The sequence below is a fragment of the Rattus norvegicus genome, chromosome 10, assembly GCF_036323735.1.
Source record: "Rattus norvegicus strain BN/NHsdMcwi chromosome 10, GRCr8, whole genome shotgun sequence".
Lineage (NCBI taxonomy): Eukaryota > Metazoa > Chordata > Mammalia > Rodentia > Muridae > Rattus > Rattus norvegicus.
In genome coordinates this window covers 91265247-91282893 of record NC_086028.1, presented here as the reverse complement: position 1 = coordinate 91282893, position 17647 = coordinate 91265247, and the positions used below count along the sequence as shown (strand labels likewise).

General features: G+C 39.4%; 1 protein-coding gene across 17 annotated transcripts in view; it reads right to left on the bottom strand.

Annotated features, from left to right (window-relative positions):
* Window positions 1-17647, bottom strand: part of Tanc2 (tetratricopeptide repeat, ankyrin repeat and coiled-coil containing 2) — a 320432-nt gene that overhangs the window by 90398 nt on the left and 212387 nt on the right. For all 17 annotated transcript variants that reach the window (XM_039086155.2, XM_039086153.2, NM_001191653.1 and 14 more), the window contains 2 exons: window positions 10965-11246; window positions 6061-6194 (listed from right to left, as the gene is read on the bottom strand). In XM_039086155.2, coding sequence (XP_038942083.1) covers window positions 6061-6194; window positions 10965-11246 — 416 coding nt within the window. The remainder of the gene's footprint in view (window positions 1-6060; window positions 6195-10964; window positions 11247-17647) is intronic.

Below are 17647 nucleotides of genomic sequence, written 5' to 3'. Positions count from 1 at the left end.
TAAAATAATTTTACCTAAAACTCTAAACAACACTTAGTAATCTTATCTATTATTACTCGAAAGTTAGTGTGTCCATTAGGTCCTTTCCTACTCAAGACCCATCCAGGACCCGCATAATATTTAGTTATTTCCCTTTAGTCTCCTTTCATCTGTCATTTTCCACAACATTGATGTTTTCAAAGACTGACTGGTTATTTTGCTGAATGTCTTTGAGTTTGGGTCTATCTGATGCTCAGAGATGTCTTCTTGGGAAGAATAGCATAAAAAGTGTTGTGTCCTTGATCGATCAAGCCAGAGGGTTCTCAGTGCCAGCATGGCTTGTCACTGGTGAGGGTGTCCTGCTTTACTTAGTTCAGGTTAAGACTCTGCCACTGCAAAGCTGCTATTGTTCTTTTGGTGATTAAAAGTACCTTAGAAGAGATTATTTGGAAATAATACAGGTCCCGCTTCTCTCTGAATGCCCATTAACTCTGCTATGTACAGTGGATGTCTTCTGCAGCAATAATAACTATGATGTTTGATGATTTTTCAATTTCCCTTCTTCTACATTTGTTATTTAGAATCCCACAGAAACAAAGAACTATCCCTTTGCATATAGTATGTTGCAGTGAACTATTTTAGGATGAAGTATAAACCATACATACATACATATATATATATGTGATTACATAAAATCACACATTCATATGTACATTTTTGTATATGTATATGTATATGTATATGTATATGTATATGTATATGTATATGTATATGTATATGTATATGTATATATACACATGTAAACTTGGAAACACAAGGATATGTAATAACCTTTTCAGTGTTGGGAATTGAACCCAGGGCCCTTTGCATTAAAATAAGCACTCTGCCATTGATTTACATTTCTAGCTCTCAGATGAGTCCTCCTCCCTGACAAGATGAAGCCTCCGTACCTAGTCTTGACTGGCCTGAACTCCTGATCCTCCTGTCTCAGCCTCCTGAGTGCTAGGATCATAGAAGGTACCACCATCTTTAGCTCGTGTGAAGTTTGTTTCTTTTAGTAAAGTAATTTGAACTTCACTAATTGCAAGAAGAGAAGGGCTATTTGGATTTTAGTATAGGGAAGAGTTTGAAATTTCTTCATTCATTTAACACAAATTTCTGTGCTAAAATCATTGTGTTAAAAGTAGGGGATAAGAGGCTGGAGAGATGGCTCAGTGGTTAAGAGCATTGTCTGCTTTTCCAGAGGTCCTGAGTTCAAATCCCAGCAACCACATGGTAGCTCACAACCATCTGTAATGGGATCCGAGGCCTTCTTCTGGTGTGTCTGAAGACAGCTAGTGAGCTCATAGAATAAATAAATCTTTAAAACAATGGTGGCTAACAGCTCAGCAATGACCCATTCAATAGAAAAATACTAAGTAAAAACTAACAAATAACAAAACTGAAGCTGACAAGTATACAGTAAGGTTGTTTTCTCATACTGGTATCCCGAATGTAGAAGAAATTTGGGTCATTGTTAATTTTAGAAGATAAAGCCCCTAGAGACATGAAAACATTATTTATAGGTTACTTGCTGCTTGACTTAGATCTCATTTGTCCACAATGTTCTCACACTAATACTAATTTAACTTCAGGTCACTGCCTTGCATATAATATATTCTCATTCTCATATATATTTATTTTCTCTCTCTCTCTCTCTCTCTCTCTCTCTCTCTCTCTCTGTCTCTCTCTCTCTGTCTCTGTCTCTCTCTCTCTCCCTCTCTCTCTGTCTCTGTCTCTCTGTCTCTCTCTCTCTCTCTTTCCTCTGCCCATATTAGGGTCAGTTTGTTTAACGTCACCACATTACCATATGACGGCTGCAGTTGCTGACGGCTTTACCAGTTGCTATACCACTTCCAGGGACCATGGTCACTTGACATTTTCCTTATGCAGAACAGGACTGGCAAGAACACTGAGTTCTTTCTTACATAAAGATTCTTTTTTGGGGGGAAAAAAAACACCCAAGCTTTTGTGTCACCATATCTTAAAAGTAGTTTCCCTAATTAGCTTATTTCATATGCATTATCTTCTTGTGTGTGTGTGTTTGTTTGTTAGTTGCTTTCTTTCTTTTTTTTTTTTTTTTTTTTCGGAGCTGGGGACCGAACCCAGGGCGCTCTACCACTGAGCTAAATCCCTAACCCCTGTTAGCTGCTTTTAAAAAGAACTTTAATTATTTACATACATTACATCCTGACCACAATTTCCTCTACCTCCACTCCTTCCAGCCAACCGCTCCCCCAAACCTCTCCTTTCCCTAGATTCACTTCTTCTCCATGGCATAACAAAGTATAACAAGAGCAGGCATACACCTCTTACCAAGACTGTCTGGGTGACCCAGTAGGAGGAAAAGGGTCCTAAGCACAGTAGAAAAGAGATAGCTCCTAGTCCCGCTATGAGGGGTCCCACAAAAACACCAAGCTATACAACCATGCCAGATATGCAGAGGACATAGTTCGGACATAGAGGGTCCGTGCTTGCTGCTTCAGTCTCATGAGTCCCTATAAGCCCTGCTTAGTTGATTCTGTGGGCTGTGTTCTTGTGGTGTCCTTGACCCCTCTGGCTTCTAGAATCTTTCCTCCTGCTCCTCTTTGGGGTTCCCCTGGCTTCACCTAGTGTTTGGCTGTGGGTCTCTGTATCTGCTCCTAACATTAGAAATCATTTCATTGACTTTAATTTTTGGTCAGTTAAATTTGGTTCTATGCTGGGTCCTGGCCATCCAAACAGTGATAGGTATGGGTCTCAAGTCAGACCAGTCATGGGTTGGCCACCTCCGCATGTTCTATGCCACCATTGCACCAGCATGTCTTGTACGCAGGATGCATTATAAGGTGAAGGTTTTGTGCCTACGTTGATGTGCCAGTCCCACTGTTCAGAGTCTTACAGGGCAGGAAAGATGACTCAGTGGTTAAGAGCACTGGCTTCTCTGATAGAGGATCAGGGTTCAGTTCCTAGACCCACATAGGGGATCCAGAATTACCTTTTTAATTTAAAGACTAAACACAGACATGATGAGAGCTAGCCATATAGAAACCTTTTTGTTTTTGAAATCATCAAAAGGTGAAATTTCATAACTTTCTTTTTGTGAAGGCACATTCAAAGATTGATAGAATTTCTAAAAGAATGCTCAGCAAAGATTCTTCTTGTCACTAGAAGAGCAGCAATGGTTAAAGATGCAAGGTCCTGAGTACCTGTCCCATCTTTTACAGAATGAAGACAATGATAATATTCTTACAGAGGTATACAGAGGCTCTGAATCCTAGTTCTGTTATCTATTAACAGCATAGCTCTGGAAAACAGTCATGGGAATCAACATTTTCTCTTGTACAAAATGGAGATAAGAATGACTACCATATAAGGTTAAGATACACTGAAGCAAACAAAACAAAGTCCTAAATAATCCAGAGTCCTTACACTTATTACAAATTCAGTAAACAGAAGCCAGTGTGTTGCTGTTCTGTTAACTGTCCTATTAACTCTACACATTATGTACACATTCTATTCTACACATTAATTCTACCTGGAAAACCCACTTTTATTCTAGGTGAATTTATACATACAGGAAAGGCTTTCAGTGAATCTCTGCGCCTCTGCACTGATTACATTCAGAAGACACCACAATGCCAACTGGAGACGCAACTAACAGATGCTGATTTAGCAAAATCTCTTATAATCCAAGTGAAAAGTGTTTCTTCAGCAAACAGGACTGTTTCAAAGTTCTGACCAACTCTCCAGTGACCTCCACCAATAAGCAGCAAGAAAACTATGAAATACCAGTAGTAATTACTGATGTAGTGGAATTGATACCAAGGATTCTCAAATCAAGAGGCTCTTGATATTAAAAAAAAAAAAATACTGACTTGAGAATCTCATTCGAAAGTCAGATGTCCACTTCCTGGTTTGTTATGGTGAAAAGCTAGACTGCTGGCTTCTGCTCTGTGCTCCCATAGCACAAGCTTCTACAGCCAAACTATAATGTGCATAATTGCTAGGATAATATTCATGTGTCAACCAGGAGCCACTTCTTATACAAAGGTTAGCATAAACTTAAACATGCTTCATCCTCACATAAAAAATGTATTTGTAAGTTGCTGTAAGAATGCTAAAATTTTAAAAATATTTTAAAAGTAAATATAGTCACTGATTTCCAACTTAAACAATATTTAACTTTTTGAATATAAACATAAATATCGTTTAAGGGGAAACTTATTGTACAATGCTTAATAAAAATTAAAAACATCCCATCTCAAGGCATAAACAAGCTTATTTATATTTCGTTTAAAGCTGACATAATCTGGAATTTAGAATGTGATCACTCCTTAAGAAAGGATAAACAGTCACTAATATTTTACTTATTATACTTAAACTTTTCAAATATAGACAGTAAATGTATTGGGATTTCTTTCTTTGGTGGAAGAGGGATTAAGAGGCAACACAGCATAGAGATAGGATATCTTTTCTTTTCTTTTCTTAGCGCCATCGCATGTATGATGTACTTATTTGAGTACTGTCCTCTCCCACTCTGAGAATGTAGACCAGACAATGCAGAGACCAGTTGTGCTGCATGACTGGGTTATCGAGCATGGGTTCCAAGCTCACATTCGAAATGAGTAACTTGATAGAATGCTGAAATCTCGTCAACATTTATCTATTTCTGTCTTTAAATTATTCTAAAGAACATGTTGGGCAGCATGTTTAGAAGAAAGCAGAGATGACTTCTACAGTCACAATGAGTTGGCAATGAATATGAGGGAACTCTGGGTCTGTTCTGGAAACCTGTTCGAGCACTTACTTTTACTAAGAGGAATGACTGACATCCTGACTCGGAGAAGCCTTCCTGTCTCAGCCCCCTAAGTGCTGAGATTAAGAGCCACTGTGCCTTGCTCAGAATGGATTTTAATGAGGAAATTTGTAATTGTACAGCCCACTTGTAAAACTTCAGAGAAGCACAAGAATCACAAGTACTAGGTACTCTGGAGGATGAAGAAAAGAAAGGGGACCTAGATCAGAATTTCCTACCCAGGTGACTACCTTCTCAGCATACACAGAAAAGAGACAATACTGACTAGAATCACTGAGAGAATTTAAATTTTGGAATACTAAACACAGGGCAAAGTACATGTTGTGTGCAGATCTGAAAACAAGGGCTTTCAGCATGGTCTATTGAAACCCTAGTTATATTCTGCCCAGCACTGGAATGTTGGCATTCAGTATCTATATTTTCCAGATAAAAGGCTGGAGAATTCTTTGATAAAGGATGTGAACAATTTAAAAAAGAAATCCCCTAAAACATACAGGCAGTGACTTCTGGGTATTTCCAATAAGGGATGGATCATCTAAAGGCCCTCTGTATAGTCAAACTTGTCCACATGAGATCTCTCTCTCACACATGCACTCCCGACAACCCCATGGGTGGCAGTTCAGAGGGTAAGAAAGGAAGGAGAGGGAAAACTAGAGGAAAAATGCTTTATAAACAAGGGAGTAACTGCAGAAAAAGAGAGAGCTATTATATATTAAAACTATGATAGAAATAATTCATTTACTGAAAAGGTTAGAAGAGAAGATAATGTTGGTGAACTCTTATCAAAAGAGACTGGGATGTCCAGCTTCTTGGGGGTGATGGGTTGGGTAAAGACGTCAACTGTGAGTTCTGAACATTATTCGCTTTCCTATGTGCATATGTTATTTTGAAAATGATAGGACATTTAAATAAAAATATTATGGACGATATGGTATAGCAGGAGGAGCTCTGAGCAAATAATAAAACTATCATTTATTTATACCGTGACTTTGACTAAACTATCTAAAGCCCTTATTTACTTACTAGAAGACTTTGCTTCTAAGTCTTGAAAGTTCTAATCCCATCAGAATATTAAAAGAAAAAAAAGATCAACACCCCCCCCCCCAAAGTAAAAAGAGGAACTTTTCTTCATGTTTTCATGAATTCCTTTGCACATTTTTGTTCTCTTTTCTTAGAGTCTCCCTACCTTTGCTTTGGTGCTAAAATGGAACTCACGGGCCCCCAATTTGGGAATCCTGTTGTACCTGTGAGGCAAGTCTCCGCATGGCTTCCTCCTGCCGCCTGCGCATTTCTGGAGTTCCTGGACAGCTTCCACTGGCAATAGAAGAGTGGGCTGAAGGTGCTTGGGTAAGGGGTAGCTCTCTGTTGGCATCCACATCTGAATTAAAAAGAGGCAATGTTTAATCAGAAAATCATAAAACTCTTGACCAGTGCATCTCAACCTTCCTAATGCTGCAACATTAATACAGTTCCTCATGTTGTGTGACCCCCAACCATAACATTATTTTCATTGTTATTTCATAACTGTAATTTTGTTAGTTATTAGGAATCATAATATAAACATCAGCTTTCTGATTGTCTAAAGTGACCCCTGTCCCTCAGAGGGGTTGTGATCCACAGGTTGAAAACCACTGCTTTATAGACTAAAGGAATAATACATTCCATTTTGTTCTATAACCCAGCAATTAATTTCTAACTACATAACCCAAGTGAAGTAAAAAAACCATGTGTCTAAATAGAAATCTGCATATCAATGTCCTGAGAAACATGACTTTCAAAGTAAAAGCAAGTCAGCCGTCCATCAATGAATGGATGGAATGTGCTACTATTTGATGGTGACAGAGACCGAGATACACACCCGCTACAGCACAGAGGCTCCCACATCAACTCCCCAAATTTCAAGTATGTGTTTCTATTTACATAAAATGCTCAGACGGAGAAATCCATACTGATAGGTAAGGTAGGGGCTTCTGGGAAGAAAATAGAGAGTTTGAAGGAAAGCAGGGATTTCCTACTGAGAGACACAAGTTTCTTTTAGTGGAGTCAATGGTCTAAAATTAAGTTATGGTGACTGACACAACCTTTGATTACTTTGAGACAGAGCATTATCAAGTTGGCAGATTTTATTATATATACAGTACAGGCTCACACAGAACTTACAGCAATTGTCCTGCTTCAGCTCCCTGTGTCCTGGGATTAAGGCATGAGATATGATGTTTATTTATTTACTCATTTATTTAAGGCTAATTCCTACTTTGTTGCACAGATTGGTCTTAATTCTTTCTTGATCTTCCTGCTCTGCCTCCTGAGTGCTAGGACTACAAATGTACACCAAACCCAGCTTGTTATTGAGCATTTTAAGTGAGTAAAATAAGGTTAAATAAAAAAAAAAAAGAATAAACTTTAGAAATTTTCACTGTTTCCTGTTAGTGGTAAGACCTATCTTTGTATTGAACATTCCCCACCCCCTGCAGAGTTCTGAGTCACAGAACTATAATATATAAGGCTGTTTAAAACATGGTGATGTGTTTATGCTGCCACTGAAAAATACATGGAGCTAAGCTTCAAGTGGTGTAATAAAGTTTTAGGAAATGAAAAATGCATTCATTATCTATTACAAATAATAGAACCAAACAGGCAAGAAAATATTTTAAAAACAGATATGTACACACACAAACACACACACATACACACCAAAAACCTATTTGAAGTTATTGGGTGAACAACAGCTATCAAAAAGAAGAAATAGAAGAAAGTAGTTATCATTACATTTTGTACCAGTAAAAATAAAGCAAGACTTCTTCCATTCACCTGTGATGTAGGTTTCTTGTCACACTGCAATAATTGATGAGGGTACAAAAGCTGGCAGTGAGGCAGGTCTGAAGAAATATGTGACACTTTGAGTTGAGTTAAAGTTTAGTGACTTTAACATATGCTGGTTTACTCTTGTCCATGCATTTATGCTCCTTTTTTTGGAATTTGATTTTTGAGTAATTGCTGTGTATATACTCTGCCTTCTGGCTATGCTCTTGTGGAGAGACCCTCCTTTTTGTCAGAGTGGCTTACTTTCTGTTTGGCATCCGGAGAACAGTAGAAATAAAAGTTAAGAGATAAGCAGACTAGCAAAATCGACTCTGCAAGGAGCAGAGCAGGGCTCACGTAACTTATCAGCTGTCTGGAGGTTTGGCAGCTGCTGACTAATGTCAAACTCAGGTAACTACATTGGGATCTCCAGGATGGAAATACAGTCATGTGACAGATAGAACTTCCCTACTTACCATACCAGTGTACCTGTAACGGGTACAGTGATATCTGAATTATACAACAGGTCTATTTTCACAACATGTTTTTGTTCTTTGTGTGTGTTGGGGGGTGATGAAAGCAGAGAATGATGGGAGAGTCATATCTGTGAGAGTAGGCGGAAAGCAGGATGACAGGTTACTGTCTGCCGTCACAGTTTTTCTCTACCTTCTGAGGGAAATGACAAGGAGGGGGCAGGCTGTGGAGCTGGCTGTGGGGGAAGAAGAGCTATGCAGTGAAGGGCTGCAGGCTAAACTGCTCACATATTCTGCAGCAGTACTGCTCAGTGTGGAGAAGAAAGAACAACAGATGATACAAGGTGAGAAGTAAAAAACTCTGTAACTTTGCAGGCTTTCATTATTACTACAGCTCTATCATGGCATCACTGCATGAGGGTTCAGAGAGCCAATGGGAGTCCAAGGAAACCTACTCAAGTTTAATGTATGTTAATCTGTAGAAAAGTAGGCCAAACCTCTGACCTTCTTATTCCTTAACCAAAGACCTTCCACTGCTTCAGGCCGTGTTTGTAGTGTCAGCTCATACAGTAACAGATTCATGCTGAAGAATAGCTTGTAGGCTGCAGAGATGGGTAGGTGGTTAAGAGACTTGCTCTGACAAAGGACTCAGGACTGAGGACCCATGATCTAGGATCAATTCCTAGCACCCACACAGCAGTTTGCAGCCATCTGTAACTTTAGTTCAAGGGGATATGATGTACTGACCTGACATTAGTGAGTACCAAGCACACATGCTTACATGTAGGTAAAACACACACACACACACACACACACACACACACACACACACACACACACACACACACACACACAATTATAAAAAAAGAAAATTATGGCTTGCATCCTATCAGTAAAATATTCTTGACTCTTCTTTACCCCTATTCCCTTTTCTAGTCTTGGAAGTTAACTAAAGGGCCAGATCTACAGCACCAACAATGGAGAGTATCTTATAAGTGCGGAGTGTTCCATTGTTTTTAGAGATTCCCAAGAGATAAAGGCAACAGTATTAGAGAATAATAACTAACTACATTTGGAAGATCTGCTTTGGAGAGCATGTGGACTGTTTTCTAGTTATTTTTGCTCTCCCAGGCTTATGTGCAGACCTCAGATACTTTGCTCTTAGACAAAGCAGCTATCCTCGGCTTTGGGATTTATCCTCTGTTGGGCGTGATCCTGCCACTGCTATCTTCCACACTGATATACTGAGGAGTTGGGGAAAGTGTTAGCCAGCCAGTTTTCTTTCTGGCATACTCAAACAGCTTAACTCCTAGACTACTCAGATAAGCAGTAGTATGGTGTAATAGATATTTAAGCATTTGAAAGAAAATACTGGATAGGTGTGGAAATTCACTGCAAACCACGAAGACAGGTTCCTTGGGTCAGTATCTCAGCAAAGAAGCTATTTTAAGCCTCCTCTTCTTCATTCTCACTGTCATTTGTTCTAGAAAGAACTGAACTCCCTTTCAGGCACGCTGAGAGAGTACTGTCACCGAGCTACATCCTTACCCCTAAAGCCTTCTCAACAATCAGCTAGTCACACTTCCTTTGCAGATGATAAAACTGAGATCCAAAGAATTAATGCAAATTTAATGTCACAAAGTGCCATATGGTCAATTTACATGCTGAGGCACAATCCCAAGTTCTTGGCTCTCATAAGACTATGTCTATGTTTACTTTAGAAGCATTCATTTAGGAACAGGAACAAGGTATTCTTAAAATAAGAGTTCACCATATAATTGTACTCAGTTTTCTTTTTAGATACCAGCTCCTTTTATACATTAGGTATTCTCAAGCGTACAATCATTTCTTTGATATAGTATCTACTAAGCAATTTCAAAAGGAAGATGTTTGGACGGTGTTCAGTGAGTTCCTGTTAGGTTTCCAAATCCTGTGACTACCACACTCTCACACAAATCATTCCTAATGGTTGTTGTATGAAACGTGTGGTGGGCTATATTACTAATTTGGACCAATAGAGCAAAACCTTCCTTTTCTGTTCTCCTTAGATCATCAAGGAGAGACAGACTGGCTGATACAGGAAGAACTCTTCACACACATCCATTTGTTTTCTTCCCTCCAGTAAGTTTTACCCTAAGAAAAGGCAATCTAGGAATGGCTTCTGACACCAGGCTGCTATGCTTTTCTATGTACAGGCTGTAAAACCCTGATAATCTCGGGTCACTTATCTGTGAAATGAAGACAGCAGGATCCACCTCACTGAGTTGATAGAATAAATTAGTATTTGTAAAGCACGTAAAGACTGTGCGACACACAGTACTATGAGAGTGTTTTACTGACATGTTATCAAGATGGCAGTGGTGACTGACCATTGAGCTTGTGGAGAAAAGAGACTGACTACACAGGAGAACTTGGCAAGTTTCCACAAGGAAACAGAAAAACCTTCCAAGTTACAGCTAAACTCAGGTTTAAGCTGTGTGCCACTGACAATAGTTGCAGAGAAAGGACGGCCACAGACTGTTGTCACTTAATAAGAAGCGGGCACAGGCTGAGTAACACCTGACAGAGGGTACAAATGACTACAGGGATTGTTGGAGTCACTCTCCAAAAGACAGGCCAGCCACACAGCCAACTGGTAAGCATACATTTACTCCATACAAAGGTGTCTTCTGTTGCTTCTGGTGACTGTTGGATGTGTGGTTAGATAATATACAGATTATTATGATTGTTCTCTGTACCACGGTCCTCACATGCTTCAGGCTTCACAGGTTAAGATTAAAGCATATATGGTCTAATATTAAAATGTCAGAAAATATTTTAGGGACACAAAACAGGCAGATTTTGTTTGTTTGTTTATAAGAAGGGATACATACGTTTAGGGGAGGCGTGTGGGCTATCAGAGGCGATCTGTCTCATCCGTGTACCATGGCAGCTGAGGGCCACCAGTCTGGAGATGATGGCAGTTTTGCCAAACCCAATGTTTCCCACAATCACTACTCCTTGGTTCACGCTGGCATTGGAACTCTGCAGCTGAGCATCGATCTCATGGAATACCCAATCTCGGCCAACAAACACTGACTCTGTGGTAATGCTGGGCACTTCAAAGAGGAGGGGCTTCAGGGAGATATCTGGAGGTCTGTAAGGTGCAAATCGAACTGAAAGGAACAAGAGACAACAGAACTTAGTTTACACAGTCATCATTGAGAGAAACAGAGGGGGAAGACAGTTTAAGACTGTTAGAGTTACAGAATGATGGTATTTGGGCTTTTCAGAAAAAACAAAATTTTCAAAGTGGGTTCTACAAATAAATAATGCAGGTATGCTAGAGCCATCAGACACTGCAGAGGAGAGTGTGCACACATGTGCACAAACACGGGTGCGTGTACACACACACACACACACACACACACACACACACGATGTATTCAGGTCTTTGTCTTTTAAAAGGCAAAAGACTTATGCAATATCTGTAATTATGCTCTTATTTTGAACTTTGACATACAAACATCTATTCTTCCTCTCTCTACAGTTAATAACTCATTCCTCTGATCATTTAAATTATCATTAGTCTGACATGCTTATTTTATGTTACTTATACTGACTCCATTTCAGAATTATAGAGTGTGTTCTACTTAAGTCTGTCTCTGTGTTCATGCTAAATTGATCTTGTTGCTATATATCATGTGATAATAAAGTCTACCATTATTTTTTTAGATTAAAAAATAAAGCTCCAAAGATAATTCCAGAACTATTTTTTTAGCAGTAAAATATGTATATGTATGTGCACCTGCATGAGTCTATGTAGCACATGTGTATACGTGCCCTCGGAGGCCAGAGGGTGTTAAATCTCCTGGAGTTGCAGTTAAAGGCAGTTGTGAGCTGCTTGATTTGAGTGCGGGGACATGAACCTGGTCCTCTGCAGAAGCAGGAAGCATTCTTAACTACTGGGCCATCTCTCCAGCTTGAATTTACTTTGCTATTAATATAATCATAATGCATCATCATAAACAGAAGTAAAGATTGTTATTATTATTTAGCAGATTATACATTATGTATTTGAAGGTGATGCTTAAGTTTCAATGTTATCTAAAAACACTAGGTGAAGGCTGGGGAGGTGGCTTTAATGGTCTCAGTTTTAGTGGTAGAATCATTGTCCAACTTGTAGGCGAATACATAGTAATACTTACTAAATGCCACTGACCTTAAGATTCTGTGTAAGAAATTTATTTTAAAGAAATAATTCTGATCACATACATAATCACATTCTTGGTAGCATGTATGATGCCAGATTTTATAGATATTAAAATATTAAATAATACAAAATTTGTGATGCTATAGAAGTATATATTTATGATATAATATAGAATGCATATTGTTATTACATTTAAAGTATATCCAATGGGGGATAATATACACAACAAAACATGGTCAATGGTATCTTTGATATAATTTTCTCAAAATTAACTTTTGAATATGAATTTTAATTATATTAGAAAGAACTAAGGCTTGGGCGATGAAGCTAGCAAGGTGCCTGCTACACAAGATGAGGACCTTAGTTTGGATCCCTAGGACCCAGGTAGAAGTGGTGTGCAATGGCTTTTATAACCGTGGAGCTAAGGAAAAGAAGGCAACTGATTCCCTAGAGCTAACTTGTTAGCCAGTTTAGACAAACAGATGAAGTGTTCATTCGGTGAGTGACCCTGACTAGAACAGAGCAGAATAAGTGGAGAGTACTTAAGAAGACAAGTGAAACCAGCTTCTTATTCCCACACGAACAGGGACAGACACTCAAACACAGACACTTTAAAAAAGCCTAAACCCCAGGGTGGGGAGGTGGGAGTAGGTGGGTGGGTGGGGGAGTGCCCTTATAGAAGCAGGGGGAAGGGGGTGGCTTAGGGGTTTCTGGAGGAGAAACCGGGAAAGGGGATAACATTTGAAATGTATGAGGAAAACAGCCAATAAAAAGATAAAAAGCCTAAACCCCAACTGTAGTCCTACAGGCAGATAGAGTAAGAGAATACTTTATCAGAAGGATTGATTTCCTGCATTATGGGATGATGAAACTCCCATAATGATATTTTTAGCAAAAGCTGCATATCCCTAATCAAAAATAGAAATCTGAAATGATCAAAAATTTGATCTGATCCTATACATTTTGGATAAGGGAGACTCAACGTGTGTTACAGAATGATTAAAATGTAAGATCAGCTTTCTGTCAGGATGGTCTGAACATCAGGTTAAGCACATGGTTTACAGCTCTCTTAGGACAATGGCTCACTGAAGTGGATTTAATACAAGGATAACATCACCAAAGAAAGGTGAAGAGATCCTGATGACTTCTCACTGCACAAGTCCTGGAAAATGCTAAGAAGGCATAAAGCAGGGAGATGCCAAAAGCTTAGTTATAATTGTAAAGGGAAAATAAATCTTGAGATTTTTCTAGTTTCAAATCTAAAGGCTTATGGAAGTGAGAAGAAGCTAAATCTTGGTGCAAAATGAGATTTTTATCACTGTGTAGAAATAGTTTTCTGACTTTAAAGTCTTACCTTCTAACTATGAACTGGAAACAAAGTTTCAACATGTAGGGAAAAAGAATTAAACCTTGAGATACATTGGTGTATGCTCAAATTTAATTTTAACTGAAGCAAACAATACCATCTGCAGAATTAATCTCTACAGAAAAACCAAAGATTGTACCACATTCTGTATTGATTATGTGGCATTTTATATCCATCTAAGTACTGCACTGAGTTTGAACTCTACAGAGCATCAAAATTTAATAGAATCCTAGACTTATTTTCCTAAAGTTACATAGGCCACTAGGATGAGACATATGTGTAGTATTAGGTCTTAATTTGTCTAAGACAAATGGCTAAAAATTAATATCATGTTGTATTAAGGACAGAGATGCTTATATGAGTTGTCATAAGTATTTACTCACATAGGAAAGGTCGGGAGCCTGAAAAGGGGTAGAGTTCACAAGATCTGCATGAATGAAACAGAGGTAGTAAAGGGCACCTTTCTCACTTGGTATTTGTAGCTCTGAGACTAAATGACCAGTGTTAGCACTGGACTTGTCTGATGACAAAAGGAGCATATAACTCCTTATATGAGTCTCCAGTGGTCCTCTAGTTCTTCTTGTGGCACGCAAGGCTCTGGATGATCTGGACCCAGCCTGCCTAATAGTAAGCGATCTCTGGGCCCAAGCTGTTCTGGTCTCGGTTCCACCTGCTGTTCTGACTCCTTAGGAAGTTCCTTCTCTGGCTGCTCACCTTCATTCTTCAGGTCTCACCTTCAATATTACTGTCAGAGAGGCTTCCTTTGATAACTTTAGAGTCTGTTCCTCTGTCTCTGTCATTTTCTTTATGAAAAATGCTTCTATCAGAGATGACACGTATTTGTTTCAATTAGTGAATTCTTGAAATACTGTTTATTTCCTTTTCTAACATTGTAATCTAATGCAACAGTTTATTTTGCTTGTTGGTTCCTTATTTATTCTCATTTCCTTAACTATAGTGTAAGCTCTATGGGGCAGGAGCCATCACTGTATTAACAGCAGATGCAGAATCTGAGGTCTACAGTAAAGCATCAAGAAATGCTTTTTGGGTGAATGAATAATGAAGAAAGGACCCACTGCAGGGAATCTTATTGGAAGGATTTTCATATATTAGGAGAAGAGTAAAGTGTTTTGTCACTGTACTGGAGCCCACACATGTCTCCACAACGCAATTAAAATGGAAGTCCCTGTTCTTTAAGAATGGAACCTGCCCTAGCAACCTCAGCCTGTCTCCTAAGTCTTGAGTAGTTCTCCTTTGAAAGAGTTCTTACCCCAGTCACCTCTGCTGACTTTTAACTGTTTCCAACCCTCACTCAGGCTTTCCCTGTTAATTTTTCAGTTTTGGACCTGGGTTCTCTAACTTTACTTACTGCCTCAGGCATCCCATATTGAATATCTTACCAGACCAATTTTTATTACAATGATTACATTAAGTCCTTCTATAATTTCCAATGGCCCTTTCTGCCATGTTAAATCTAAAAATCCTCGCCCTTAGGGCTTTCTGTAATGTGTAACTCAAGCTTTTCTCCCTCCCTCCCTCCCTCCCTCCCTCTCTCCCTCTCTCCCTCCCTCCCTCCAGAGTCTCACATATAGGCTATAATCCCCCTGTCTCAGCCTCATCCTTGGCGTATGCATTACTAGAGATCAAACCCATGGCTTTATGAATCTAGGCAAACAGCACTAACTGAGCTGCTTCCCCAGGCCTCTTCAGTCCAAACCCATTGCTTCCTTTAGCTCACAGTGCATGCTTAATTCAGCCGATTTAAAGTCTTTACCTGGCTAAGTCTAATCAGATTCTTCAGGGTAATTTTTGTCAGTTTACTTTTTCTGATAAATAAAAATAATTCAATGTTTTTATATATTCTATATCTTTTTGAAAATTTCATTTAATATTATTATGTGGTAAGTAAGCAGGGATTTTGAATTATTCCTTTGAAGGTTTGTTGTTGTTTTGATAATGTAGTTAGTTCTTTCATATGACTTCCAAAGCAGCTATAGTCATTATTTTGAGACAAGGAGTATATTGTGCATACTGGTCTTAAACTCCTGGCCCTAGGCATGCTGTCTGATTCAGCTGGGACTCCAAGAGCATGCCACTGCGCCTTGCTCTCTCAATCAGTTTTGCAAAGACTCTATTTCTATGTTGTCATCCAGTCTCTGCTCTATTGTCCTAGTAGTCAACTGGTAATCTTAAAGATTCACCAAACGTAGAAATTAAGTATCATTTTAATTCATTACTCTCCTGGTCACATTTTGTTTAAATTCTAGAGAGGTGAACAGCTGAACAGTTTGCTTTGTTGGCTTATGGTTCTTGGAGTATGTGATGCCACTTGCATCAGTGCCTAGCAACTCAGAGGGTTCTTGGGTATTCAGGGCCCTTCCTCGAGGACAGCAGTGGGAAGGCAGGAGGGAAGGAGCTAGGTATGAAGAGGGAGAGAGAAAGAGTGAACTGGCTACCTCAGGACTCCAGAGAGGATGGAGGAAATGCAAAGATCAAAACCTAGTTGGCATGACCCACTGACACATGCCTTAGGGAAGGAGAAAGGGTAAGGGCACTCTTGCTCAGGCCCGCTTCAGGGTGAGGAGCTCTTCTGATTAGAAGAGAAATCATGGGCTTTTCTTGAAAAAACTTCTTGTAATATAGTTATAGATGTGTCTCTTTCTTTAGACTAGAGACCTCAGTCCACATAACTGGTTTTAAAATTTGAATAAGAACCTAGTTCTGACTGCCGGGTCCAGACCTTTTCATTTTGACTTGATATTGCATCTTCTGTGCAGGACGTGAGCACTGCATGGGGGTGAACTAGGTTTTCACTGTCTCCTGTCTTCTCTCTGTCCTTGTCTTAAGAATTATGTTTGCGGGGCTGGGGATTTAGCTCAGTGGTAGAGCGCTTACCTAGGAAGCGCAAGGCCCTGGGTTCGGTCCCCAGCTCCGAAAAAAAAGAACCAAAAAAAAAAAAAAAAAAAAAAAAGAATTATGTTTGGGCTGCGGGGATGGACCTATGGGAAAGAGTGTGTGCTGTTCAAGCACAAACCTGAGTTCAGGTCCTCGGTGATCACGGGAGAGCCTGGTGTGGCTACGCATACCTGCGGGAGGAAGGAGACTTGTCTGGCCAGAGAGTGCATTTCCAGTGAGAACAGTTACTGAGGGCTGAGATGTTTTTTAAACAGCCGTATCTCTTCGGGTCTAAGACTACTTTAGATTTTGTTTCAAAGAAGGCTTTCATGAATTTGATTAAAACTAATTTATAATATGGGATATAGAGTAAGTAGTGATTCAACATGTTTCCATTTTAGAGAATAATTCTGTTAAGATAATGTCTGGCATTGGGCGTGACCGCATATCCATGTAATCTCAGCATTTGGGAGGTTTGGGAGGGAGGCAGGAGGATCACTTTAGTTTGAGGTCAGCCTAGGCCACAGAGAGTTCTAGGTCAGCACTGGGTACAGAGGCAAACAAAGACAAGGCCTCCCATGGACACAGTGCTGCATGACATCTTATCCTACTGAGAAGGCTTTGACATTTTAAAAAGTTATTTTAAAAATTTTCTAAAAATGTAATCTATTCACAAAGTCTCAAGAGAAGAACACAGACAAAATTAGAGCAGTGCCATATGGTAAAACAACTGCAGGCACCAAGAACAGCCAAGAAACAGTTTCTGTACCTCAGTACCTAGGACTTTTGTCAGACTGACGTTAAAAGAAAGCCATATTTTTAATATACCCAACCATAAATTTAGGATGGGACGGTGGGGGCAGAGAAATAATATTCTCTGTCAGATCATTCATATATGACTCTTTTGGGTATCAGCTAGTTTCAAAGAGCTTTTCAATAGTAGAAACCACCAAAATAATCCACTGAGAAGTTACTTTTGCAACTTTTCCTGAGGGAGAGAGTGACTTAATCAGTCCTACTCAGGAGCAGTGCTGGGTGTCAGGCAGCACTCCCAGGGAAGCAAGAAGGCAGAGACCACCCCACCCACCCTTTTAAAAATATTT